The 12,691-nt window shown below is 33.7% G+C and overlaps 1 protein-coding gene across 3 annotated transcripts in view; it reads left to right on the top strand.

Annotated features, from left to right (window-relative positions):
* The window catches only part of CCDC18 (coiled-coil domain containing 18), a 93,648-nt gene that overhangs the window by 26,980 nt on the left and 53,977 nt on the right, over nucleotides 1-12,691 (top strand). For 2 of the 3 annotated variants that reach the window (XM_069478220.1, XM_069478222.1), the window contains exons 9-13: nucleotides 2,827-2,951; nucleotides 4,512-4,672; nucleotides 7,878-8,101; nucleotides 9,375-9,485; nucleotides 9,935-10,066. In XM_069478220.1, coding sequence (XP_069334321.1) covers nucleotides 2,827-2,951; nucleotides 4,512-4,672; nucleotides 7,878-8,101; nucleotides 9,375-9,485; nucleotides 9,935-10,066 — 753 coding nt within the window. The remainder of the gene's footprint in view (nucleotides 1-2,826; nucleotides 2,952-4,511; nucleotides 4,673-7,877; nucleotides 8,102-9,374; nucleotides 9,486-9,934; nucleotides 10,067-12,691) is intronic. The other variant, XM_069478221.1, reaches the window with a different exon arrangement.

Raw genomic sequence — 12,691 nt, forward strand, 5'->3', positions numbered from 1 at the left:
ATTTATATATCATTACATTAACCCATTTTAAGTGTGCTAGTCCATGAGTTTTAGGAAATTTACAAGTTTTGTAAAAATCACCATGATCTAGTTTTCAAACATTTCTGTCATCCCCAAAAGATAACTTGTACCCATTTATAATTAGTACCTGTATCCACACCCACCCCTAGGAAGTCACTAATAATTTCTGCCTCTATAAATTTGTCTTTTCTGGACATTTATATCAATAAAATCATATAATATGTGGTCTTTTGCATTCTTAATGTTTTTGAGAGTCATTCATGATGTGACATATATCAGTATTTCGCTTTTTTATTGCTACACGTTTCATTGTATAGATATACCACATTTTATCCATAACTGGTTGATGGACATTTGGGTTTTTTCCACTTGTGGGCTGTTTTGAATAATGCTGGTATGAACATTTGCTTATAAGTCTTTTATTTTTATTTTTATTTTTTTCTATTTTTGAGAACCAAAGTTTCTCAAGAATGCTTACAGGTCTTTGTGTGGACATATTTTCATTTCTCTTGGGTACATACCTAGGAGGAGAATTATAGAATTGCTAGGTCATATGGTAAATTTATGCCAAACTTTTCTAAAATGTGTGCACCATTTTACATTCTCACCAGCAATTTATGAGGGTTCCTGTTTTCCCACATCCTCACCAGTACTTGTTATTGTCTTATCTTTTTTATTATGGCCATCTCAGTGAGTGTGATTTTAATTGTGGTTTTAATTTGCATTTCCCTGATGGCTAATGTTGAGCAACTTTTCATGTACTTATTAAAATGGCATACATCAAATTGGCACTAACTAATCAACATTGTGGTGCTCACACGGTAGTAATATTCTCCAGGGATTAGGTGGTTGCTGGGGGTAAACTCACAACTGATGGACACCATCATGGTGAGCATTGTAGAGGGGAAGGGCATGCCTCTACACCTCGCTTGGGTGAGGCAAAGGCATAAAATGTAACCAGAAGATATTTGTACTTCTGTGTTTATTGCAGCATTATTCACAATGACTAAAATATGGAATCAGCTTAAGTGTTTATTAAGGGACGAATGGATAAAGAAGATGTGGTATGTGTACACAACGGGATATTACTTAGCCATGAAAAAGAAGGAAATTTTGCCATTTGCAGAAACATGGATGAAACTGGAGGACATTATTTTAAGTGAAATAAACCAGGCACAGAAAGGCAAATATTGCATTTTCACATTCATATATGGGACCTAAAACAAAAATTGATCTCATGGAGGTAGTGAATAGAATGGTGGCTACTAGAGGTTGGTAAGGGTGGTAGGAAGGGGTAATGAAGAGGTGTTGGTTAATGGGTAATACTGTTAAATAGAAGGAAAAAGTTCTAGTGTTCAATAGTGCAGTAGGGCAACTATAGTTAACAATAATTTATTATATTTCAAAATATCTAGAAGTTTTCAAGTGTTCCCAACATAAAGCAATGATTAGTGTTTCAGATGAATCATGTCCCTAATTACCCTGATTTAATCATTATGTTATATGCTTGTATCAAATTATAACATGTACTTCATGAATATGTACAAAAGAATGGCATAGAATTTTAAAATGTTTTTATGATAATGGTCTGCCGCCCTTTCTCTTTGAGTTATATATGTGAGATTAGGAAGAAAATAACTATACTTATGTCAGGAATTTACTATCAGTAGGTGTAAAATAAAGGTAAGATCAGGGAAAAACTAGAGATAAAAATATTATGATTGGTTTCACATATGAATGTATGGTAGACTAAATGATAAAATCTTACCAATATTAAACTATTTTTAAACATGGAATTATGAACTAAAAAGGGATCTTAGAAATCATCTGATTCAATACCATCATTTTATTGGTAAAGAAATCTAGATCCAAGGAAGTAAATAACTTACCAACTAGCAAGTAGCAGAATTTAAACTAAAACATATGAATCTTAGCTCTTCTGTTTATATCTGCTTCCTAGGATGCTGTTTATTAGCTTAGATTTTTAAAATACTGTTTGCTGTTGAAATTAGAAAGTAATTACATGCAGATAGCAATTTTAAATTGACATTCTCATTTGTGTTCAGTGTCAAGAATTATTTGATATATGATTCTGAAGGTGGTATGGTAATGTTGCTTGATCATATGTTTCATACAGTGCTAAGAATGGTATGATTAGGAAATGTGATTTTTTTTTTTATTTCTAGAAGGTGTGATTTGGTTATAGTTTGAAGGTAGTAGTCATTAAGTGTTTTAATTGCTCCATTTAATAACTGTTTCTTAAAATTGTATATTATTCAAACATACAGAAAAGTATAGAGACCAATCTAGCACAGCATTTACAAAATCTGGGATACGTATTACCCAGCTTTAGATCTTTTTAGAATAAAATTTTACAGATAAAGCTTCTTAATGTACCTTATCAGATCCCAGTTCTCTTCCTCTCTCCTCAACTATTCTGAAATTCATGTGTATCCTTTTCATCCACGTTTTAAATATTGTCACATATAGATGCATCTAAAAATATACATACTCTGTAGTATATTTTAAAAAATACTATGTTTGCCATTGTAATTTGTTTTTCACCCAGTATTATTATATAAGATATATCCATATTGACTTATATAACTCTGGTTTATCTTAACTATTGTAGTTTTCCCATTGTATTAATATTTTATAATGTATTTATACATTCTCCTATTGATGAACCTTAGGTTGTTTTTATGAAATTCATATAATTTTTCACACTTGGAGTTATGAATAAAAAAGCAATTGCATTCTACTTGCATATTAAAAGTTTATATATGTTTGTTTTTAAACTTGCAGTTAAAAAGAGAAATACTTGGTTTTAAATCATCTCTTTCTAAGTACCAGATGAGTAGTTTGTCAAAAAAGGAAGACAGTTGCATTGGCTGCTGTGAGGCAAATAAATTGGTGATTTCGGAATTGAGGTATAATTTTCAGATTCTGAAGTTATAGCAAATAGAATATTTTTTTAGTGGTAATTAAATTGAGATCTTTAATTGAGAAATTTAAAAAATATGCAGACAAATCCAGAGAGTATTATAACAAATGTCTGTGATTCCGCAACTAAGAATGGATTCTTCTTGACATTTTGTGCTACTTGTTTCAAATCTGTTTCTCTAAATACAAAATAAAACATTACAGGATGGATAATACCTTTTGATCCTTACTGCTAGTCCCACTGTCCCCCTAAGTATCCAAAAGATGAGATATGTATTTTTCTACCATTTTGAATGTTTGCCTTCACACACACGAATATAAATGTACTGTATGTTTATATTGTTTGTAATTTTGCTTTTTCACTCGGCACCATTTTAAAAAGTTATCCATACTGAGATAGAGTCATTGATCAATGGATGGATTTGTGTGGTTAGTTTAGTTTTAATAGCCACGTAGGATTCTATCCTATAACTATGTCACTATTTATTTATCCATTCCTTTATTGATAGTTACCTTGTTTCTAGTTATTTTCTTTTTTTTTTTTTTTTTTTTTGAGACAGAGTCTCACTCTGTTGCCCAGTCTAGAGTGAGTGCCGTGGCGTCAGCCTAGCTCACAGCAACCTCAAACTCCTGAGCTCAAGCGATCCTCCTGTCTCAGCCTCCCAAGTAGCTGGGACTACAGGCATGTGCCACCATGCCCGGCTAATTTTTTCTATATATATTTTTAGCTGTCCATATAATTTCTTTCTATTTTTAGTAGAGGTGGGGTCTCGCTCTTGCTCAGGCTGGTCTCGAACTCCTGAGCTCAAACGATCCGCCCACCTCGGCCTCCCAGAGTGCTAGGATTACAGGCGTGAGCCACCGCGCCCAGCCTCTAGTTATTTTCTATTACAAACAGTGCTGTAAGCAGCGGTCCCCAACCTTTTTGACACGGGGGATCTTTTTCATGGAAGACAGTTTTTCCACGTACGTTGGGGGGGGGGTGGGGGCGGCGTTACTGCCTGAGATCATTAGGTGTTGGATTCTCTTGGGGAGCCAACAACCTGGATCCCTCGCACGTGCAGTTAGCAGTGGGGTTTGCGCTTCTATGAGGGTCTGAGGCCCCCGCTGATCTGCCGCGGGGCGGGGCTTGGGTGGTGATGGAGTGATGGGGAGCGGCTGTGGGTGCAGGTAGGGCTTCCCTACCTCACTGCAGCTTGCCTCTTGCTGTGCGGCCTGGTGGGCCTTGGGTTGGGGACCACAGCTGTAAAGAACATCTGTATACATGTTTCCTTGTACATCTGTATGAGAGTTTCTCTAGCATATGTTCCTAAAAGTGAAATTGGTGGGTCATAGAAAATGTACATTTTCAATTGTACTAGGTACTATCAAGTTTGTAAAGTGGCTGAACCAATTTACAGTCCTACCAGTGGTATATAGAACTTTCCATGTCCTGCCTAAGAATTGAATAATGTCAGAATTTAAAAATTTTTACCAACTTAAAAGGTAAAAAATAGTACAGTAAGAGATACTTTCTAATATTTTTTACTTCTTTTCTTTTGTTCCAGGATTAAGCTTGCAATAAAAGAGGCAGAAATTCAAAAGCTTCATGCAAACCTGACTGCAAGTCAGTTATCTCAGAGTTTTATTATTTGTAATGACAGCCAAGAAAGTAGCAAATTAAATAGTTTAGAAACCGAACCTGTAAAACTAGGTGGCAATCAAGTAGGTAAGTATATTATATTGAATTGTTTTAATAAATTACAATCAGTTCTTGATGATAGTTTTTTAAAGAACTGGATTGTCAACTATTTGGTTTCCATTATCAAACATACTGGATAATATGTTATTACTAGTTATGGTCTGATAAGACAGCAAAAATTATTTTGGAAATCTTGGACTTTGCATAATTTTTTACAGTTTATTGAAATGAAATTTACATTCAATCAGATGTGCCCATTTAAAATATGCAGCTTGATAAGTTATATCACATATTTGTTTTTTAATATGCTTATATTCTTGTTACCAATACCACAATCAAGACACATCTCCATCAGGATTCTCTTGTACTCCTTCCCAGTTTACTTTACATTTAATTTTTTTTTTTTTTTTTTTTTAACTTTCATAAAGTTAAAAGTTTAGATTATTGATTTTAGGTCTCTCTTCTTTTCTCATCTAAGTATTTAAGGGTAAAAACTTCCCCTTAAGCAATGTTTTGACTGTATCCTACTAATTTTAATTTATTTTATATTCATTTTCATTCAGTTAAAAATATCTCAATATCCCTTGTGATTTCTTTGACTCATAGGCTATGTTTGTTTTATTTCCACATATCTGGAGATTTTCCAGATACTCTTGTGTTATTAGTGGTAGTCAGAGAACATACTCTATATGACTTTATTTTTTAAAAGCATTTTGAAACTTCATTTATTGGCCACCCTCTGGTCTATCTTGGTGAATGTTCTAAGTGCACTTGAAAAAATTGTGCATTCAGCAGTTACTGGTTAGAGTACTTTTTGAATGTCAACCACATTAAGTTGGTTGATGATGAGTGTTGTTTAAGTCTTCTTTATCCCTAATGATTTTCTATGTATTTGTCCTGTCAATTACTGAGACAGTAGAATTGAAATCTTCAGCTATATATGTAGGTTTGTTCATATTTTAGTTTTGTCAATCTTTGCTTCTTGTATTTAAAGATATTATATACATGTAAATTGAAAATGGTTATATCTTCCTGTTGAATGGACCCTTTTATTTATATTAAATTTTTTCCCTCCACCCCCTGGTTTTTTTGTGTCTGAGTGGGCTTACACCCTTTTAATTCCTCGTAATATTCTTTATTCTGAAGGCTACTTGAAATTAATATAGCCTCTTCAGCTTGTTTTGATTAGTGTTTGCCTGAAATATTTTCTCCATCCTTTTAACCTGTGTCTTTATATATAAAGTGAATTTCTTATAGAAGGCATGTAATTGAGTCTTATTTCTATATCCAAACAGACATTTTTTGCTTTTTTTATTGGAATGTTTAGATCACTTACATTTAATGTAACTATTGATCTTTTTGGATTTGAATCTGCCATCTTGGTATTTGCTTTCTATTCCATTTTGTTCATCTTTCCTGCCTCCTTTTGCATCAAGTATTTTTTAGCATTCAATTTTTTTCTCCACTATTTTTTTTATCAGAGCAGGGTCTTGCTCTGTTGCCCAAGCTAGAGTGTACTAATGAGATCATAGCTCACTGTAACCTTGAACTTCTGGGCTCAAAAATTAAAAAATTAGCCAGGCATGGTGGTGTGTGCCTGTAGTCCCACCATGCTTATACTACTTAGGAGGCTGAGGCAGGAGGATTGCTTGTGCTCAGGAGTTCAAGGCTGCAGTAAGCTATGATGAAATCACTGCACTCTAGTCTGGGCAACAAAGCGAGAACCTATCTCGAAAAAAATTTGTAGAGGTGGAATCTTGCAATTTTGCCGAGGCTGGTCTCAAACTCCTGGCTTCCAGCAATCCTCCTGCCTTGGCCTCCTAAAATGCTGGGATTATAGGTATGAGCCACCATCCCTGGCCTCTTTTCTCTACTATTGATTCATTATCAATACTTTTTTACTTTATTTTTTTAGTGGTTACCCTAGGGTAACAAATGCATGTTTAGCTTATCATAGTCTATCTTCAAATATAGTGCCTCTTAGCAGCAGAGATGACAGCAGAGAAATAGAATATCTAAGTGATTAGAGAGAATAAGGAAGAGAATGATGGGATTAGCAGAGGGAGTACTACTTATTATATTAAAGGTAGTAGTATATATATATTGCCATTGATTTTCTGACATCAAAGAACAGAGCTGATGACAGATGATAGCCTAGTAAGTGAAATACTATGGATATGGAGAATTGATGGGAAATGGCTGCTTATACAACCCTTCAAGGCAAAGTGCATCTCTACTTGTTTCCACATCTGTGTGCATTCTCGTGTATGCACCTACTTATACCTCACTAAAGCACTCCTGAAAGCTCAGTTACCTTGAAGTGGGAGATAAATATTAATGTAGGTTTATAGTGGAGAAAGGGTGTAGTCAAACAACTTCCTGTGATAACCTTTGGTAATTTTTCAAAGCATTACTGAATTCTCATCAGCTATTTGGAGAGAAGGAAGATGGGACTAGGAAGGATTCATTGTTTGTAGCTTTTGAACCTGCAACTAGATGTGGTACATAAAAATATTCTCTTTTTTTTATTTTTTATTTTTTTTGGAGACAGGATCTCCCTTTGTCACTCAGGCTAGAGTGCGGTGGTGTCATCATAGCTCACTGCAGCCTCAAACTCCTGGGCTCAAGTGATCCTCCTGCCTCAGCCTCCAAGTAGCTGGGACTACAGGTGTGTGCCCCATTGCCACCATGCCTGACCAAGTTTTGTATTTTTTGTAGAGACAGGGTCTTGCTATGTTGCCTAGCCTGGTCTTGAACTCCTGGCCTCAAGCAATCCTCCTGCCTTGGCCTCCCAAAGTGCTAGGATTACAGGTGTAAGCCCAGTCCCATAAAAATATTCTTAATAATCTCAAGTTGTCTAAATAAATTTTATGATTAACTTCAGTTTAAGGAAACAGGATAACTTAAAAAAATGTTTTATATGATTTCTATCCAAAAAAATGGAATTATAAAAGGTAGGGAAGGACTCTTAAATTTCTGGTACAAAGGAGTAGTCTTTAGCTTCTAGAAAAGTGACTGATTCAAAAGAACTTTTCCTTTTTGTTATATATTTAATTTAGAAAGTACTTGTTTTTTAATTATATTTTCCTTATTGTATGTCTCATTCTCCATCCCTTTTAGTATACTTTAGATCAGAAACTAAACTTTGTTTATGATTAAATCTTCCAACTATTTAAATAGGTTTTTATTCTTAAAGTCTTATTCAGAACACTTTTCCTTTCATGTTTATTAGCAGAATGTATAAAAGATCAAAATCAACGTACTGTGAACAAGCAATATGAAAGAGAGAGGCAAAGACTTGCTACTGGCATAGAAGAACTACGTACTAAGCTGATACAAATAGAAGCTGAAAATTCTGATTTGAAGGTTAACATGGCTCACAGAACTAGTCAGTTTCAGATGATTCAAGAGGAACTGCTAGAGAAAGCTTCGAACTCTAGCAAACTAGAAAGTGAAGTAAGCTTGGAATTAGCTGGGAATATGTATTAAATTTTGAGATAGGAAAAAAAGTATTGTTGTAGGCTTCTATAAAAACTGTTTAAGTCCAGATATATAAGTTCAAACAAAATGGTACCTCATGAGTTATAAATTCTTTTAACATTATATTTGGAAACCTTTGTGTTTTAGCCTATGTTAAAAGTAGGAAAATATTCTCTAATGACCTAAAAGGTCTCAAATTTGGTGAAACTAATACTGCATTGCAGTCTATTGTTTCTTGTGCATTATAAGTTAATATGGTTAATACACGTTTGTAAGTAAAGAATTTGGATTATGTAGTTGGAATAAAAGGAATGATAATAGAGGATTTCAAATTTTAGCAAACTCGGAACCACTTATGAAGCCTGTTAAACATGTAGATTTCTGGGTCCTGTTCCAGCAATTCTGATTCAGCATACGTGGGATATGGCACAAGAATCTCCAGTTTTAAACAACTGCATGTCAGTCTGATACAGATATGCTATGAATTACATTCTGAGAAGAATGGGTGTACTGTGACTATATGGTCTCCATTTTCACTGAGGAAAGGGCAAATATGCCTGATTAGATGATTATGGACCAGGACAATGTGTATATATGTTATACTCAATCTTCAAACCAGAGGAGGCAGTCATCTATAGGGGCACTTATTAAATGTCTGCTTTTTCATCTAAAAGTCTATAGCGAAGGCCAAGGAAAAGACCCATGGGATAGAAACTTATGTTAATCCTGGAACAGGAGATTTTAGGCAGTGTCTAATTATAGCTATTAGCTTACTTAGAAAATTGTCAAGTACTGAGATTAATAACTTTTTTATAATTATAAAAATACAGTCTTGTAGAAAAAATGAAAATACAAAAAAGGAAAAAGATGAAAATAAACCATTGATAATTCTATTGCTAGAAATAACTGCTGTTAACATTTTATTATAGTTATTTCAGTCTTTAACAGCTACTTTAAAAAAATAGATTAGGGTATAATCCTATTTGGATGTAGGGGTCTGAATTAAATTACTTGTATATTACATAGATGGAAGAAGTTGTATATCCCTGGTTTTCCTTTCACTATTTGGTTTTCTTCTAAATTGTCATTTATTTTTTTAAAGTACTTATAATTATTAAAGTTATTCACTTTGTATCCCAAATGTTTATTACCATAGTGTATTGAAACTTTGAAAAGAAGAACAGGTATTTAAGATGCAAAATCATTATCTTTAAAAAATAATTTTGTATTTATTCCAATGTGTTTTCAGATGACAAAGAAATGTTCTCAACTTTTAACTCTAGAGAAACAGCTGGAAGAAAAAATAGTCGCTTATTCCTCTATTGCTGCAAAAAATGCAGAACTAGAACAGGAGCTCATGGTAAAACTTAACTTTGTTGTTACAAATTTACTGTGACTTTTAGGCATGTAATTTGTTAAAGCATGTTTGTTTTAGTATCATTATTATGAAACGTACCAAATAGGAAAGTATAAATTCTACTAAACTCTTCTGATTATTCATTTCTTATTTCTATGTTTTTAAGTTAATAGGCCTGTATGGCAAGTTGTTATCTAGGTCTTCTCATTTTTATCCTAATAGAATTGAAGAAACTGGTTGTTCTTTGATGCTTTTCAATATTTTTAAATAGTTTAATCTCATCTTAATAAAATATTTTTAAACAGCCATTTTGTTAAAGTTTGAGGTATTAATATTAACTACTGTGATTCTTTAAAGATTTAAAGAATGTGACATATTTAATGCTTGACTGATATACTTTTATGTAAAACTAGTTTTCAATTATATTCTTTTAAAGTGTTTTATATTTCTAGGAAAAGAATGAAAAGATAAGAAGTCTAGAAACCAATATCAATACAGAACATGAGAAAATATGTTTAGCCTTTGAAAAAGCAAAGAAAATTCATCTTGAACAGCATAAAGAAATGGAAAAGCAGATTGAAAGAGTAAGTAATACTTAGGATATGAGTGCTGAAAACAACCTTAAACATTACTAGCCCAGTGTTTTTTATTTTCTAGATGAGGAAATAGACACAGAAAAGTGGAAAGAGCTATAATTAGAACCCTATTCCTTCTGAATTATTTTCTCAATGCTTTTTTAAAATATAGTATGCCTTCCATTTCAGCTTTAATCACTATTTTTTGACACTGAAGTGAGAGTGATTTTGTAGACTCTTACATCCCTAGAAATATCAGTTGCTTGAAGATTGGTTGAGAGGAAAAAAGGACATAGAAGCACTCTTAACCTTGGGTTAAAAGTAAAAAAGAAGATATAAGCCACAAAATACAAGACTATGTAAAAAATATGTGCAATAGTCCTCCCTTATCCATGAGGGATACATTCCAAAACCCTCACTGAATGTCTGAAACCGCAGATAGTACCAAGCCCTATGTATATACTTCTATGTTTTTTCCTATACATACATATTTATGATGTTTAATTTATAAATTAGACACAATAAGAGATTAACAACAATAACTACTAATAAAATAAAACACTTATAACAATATACCATAATAAAAGTGAATGTGGTCTCTTTTTCTCTCATGCCCTTGTGCCTCCTTTGCACTTTTATGAATATAGGTTCTCTTGGGGATCTTCTAGAAGAGCCTGATTTTATCACAACTAAAGATTTGACCAGCCTGGGCAACATAGCGAGACCCTGTCTCTAGAAAAAAATTAGAAAAATTAGCCAGGCATGTTGATGTGCGCCTGCAGTTCTAACAACTTGGGAGGCTGAGGCAGGAGGATGGCTTGAGCCCGGAAGTTCAAGATTTCAGTGCTGGAGTGCACTACTTAATCAACTTCTTCAGCTCTGCCAGAAATATGGCAGCAGCTTCTTCATTGGCAGATGCAGCCTCTTCAGTAATTTTTATATTTTTCAGTCCAAACCTATTCCTGAATCTGTGTAACCATCCCTTATTTGCTATAAATGATTTGTTGTCACTTGTTTCAGGGGATCCCTTGCTGAAGTCTTTGTAATATGCTCAATGCTTTCTGGTGCAGCACATTGCTATCAATCAAAACATGTATTCTGTTCATATCTTCTACCCACAACTTTATTGCCTTTTTCATTTTAACCAAACATTTATTATACACACTGGCTATAACTTTTGCAGTTTGAGGTGCAACCATAAAACTAGCATGAATTTCTTATTCGTTCTTCACATTTGCACGGATAAATTTGTTCTTACCATAGATCTTAGCAACTTCGGCATACAGTTTTTTTCTTTCTATATTAAGTCAAAAACTTTCACCTCTTCACTTAAAGGAAGCACTTTATGGCTTCTCTTTGGCATATCTAAATTGCCAGCATCACTACTCTTGTGCTTTGGGGTCATTATTAAGTAAAATAAGGGTTACTTGAACACGAGCAGTATACTACTATGACAATTGATCTGGTAACCAAGACAACTACTAAGTGAGTAACAAGCAGGTAGTATATATGGTGTGGATACACTGGAGAGTGAGATAGTGTGAGATTTCATCACACTACTCAGAATGACATGTGATTTGAAACTAATGAATTGTTTATTTCTGAAATTTTCCATTTAATGTTTTCGGGCCACGGTTGACCATGGGTAACTTAAACCTTGGAAAGTGAAGCTGCAGTTAGGGGGAACTACTATAATTTGGATAGGCTAAATAGCAAAATGGAACTGATATAAGGAAAGTCAGTGAACTTGAATATAGACCAACCAGAGAGAAAAGAAAGATTTGGAATATAATTAAACAGGCCTTGAGGTCCAATGGGATAATATCAGAAAGTCTAACATTCATGTCATCAGAGTCAAAGAAGAAGAGGAGAATGAGATTGTTGTAGAAAAATATTTGAAGTAGTAATAACTGAAAGCATCACAAATTTGATGAAGGAAATAAATTTACACATGCAACAAGATCAAAGAGGATAAAGAAAAAAAATCTTCCACACACATCAAAATCCTTCCTGAAAACTAAAACAAAAAATCTTGAAAGCACCCAGAGATAAATGACACTGGATTTACGGGAACAAAAATTAAAATTATTGCAGATTTTTTCTAAAAATTATAGAGGTAAGAAGACAGAAGTACATTTTTTTTTCTTTTTGTGCTGAAAGGGGGAAAAGAACTGCATGCAATTTTATATCCAGCAAAAATATTCCTCTAGGTATGAAGGTAAAATAAAGACATTCTTAGATGAAGAACAACTTAGAGAATTTTTCACCAGCAGAGGCTGAGGTGGGAGGATTGCTTGAGCCCAAGAGTTCAAGGTTGCAGTGAGCTCTGATTGTGCCACTGCACTCCTGCCTAACTGACAGAGGCAGTTTCTCTAAAGAAAAGAATTTGGATTGGAATGAAAGAAAGCTATCTGTGTTTGCAGACAACATGATTATCTACACAAAGAATTACAAAAATCTTCTAAAACTGGTAAGTGAGCAAGGGCACAAGCTATAAGGTTAATGTACAAAAATCAGGTGTGTTTCTATATACCATCAGCGAACAATTGGGAAGCAAAATTTCAAAGGTAGTACTGTTTACAGTAGCTCCAAAAATGTAAAACTTAGGTATAAATATAATAAAATATGTGGAAC

The sequence above is a fragment of the Eulemur rufifrons genome, chromosome 8, assembly GCF_041146395.1.
Source record: "Eulemur rufifrons isolate Redbay chromosome 8, OSU_ERuf_1, whole genome shotgun sequence".
In the NCBI taxonomy this organism is placed as follows: domain Eukaryota; kingdom Metazoa; phylum Chordata; class Mammalia; order Primates; family Lemuridae; genus Eulemur; species Eulemur rufifrons.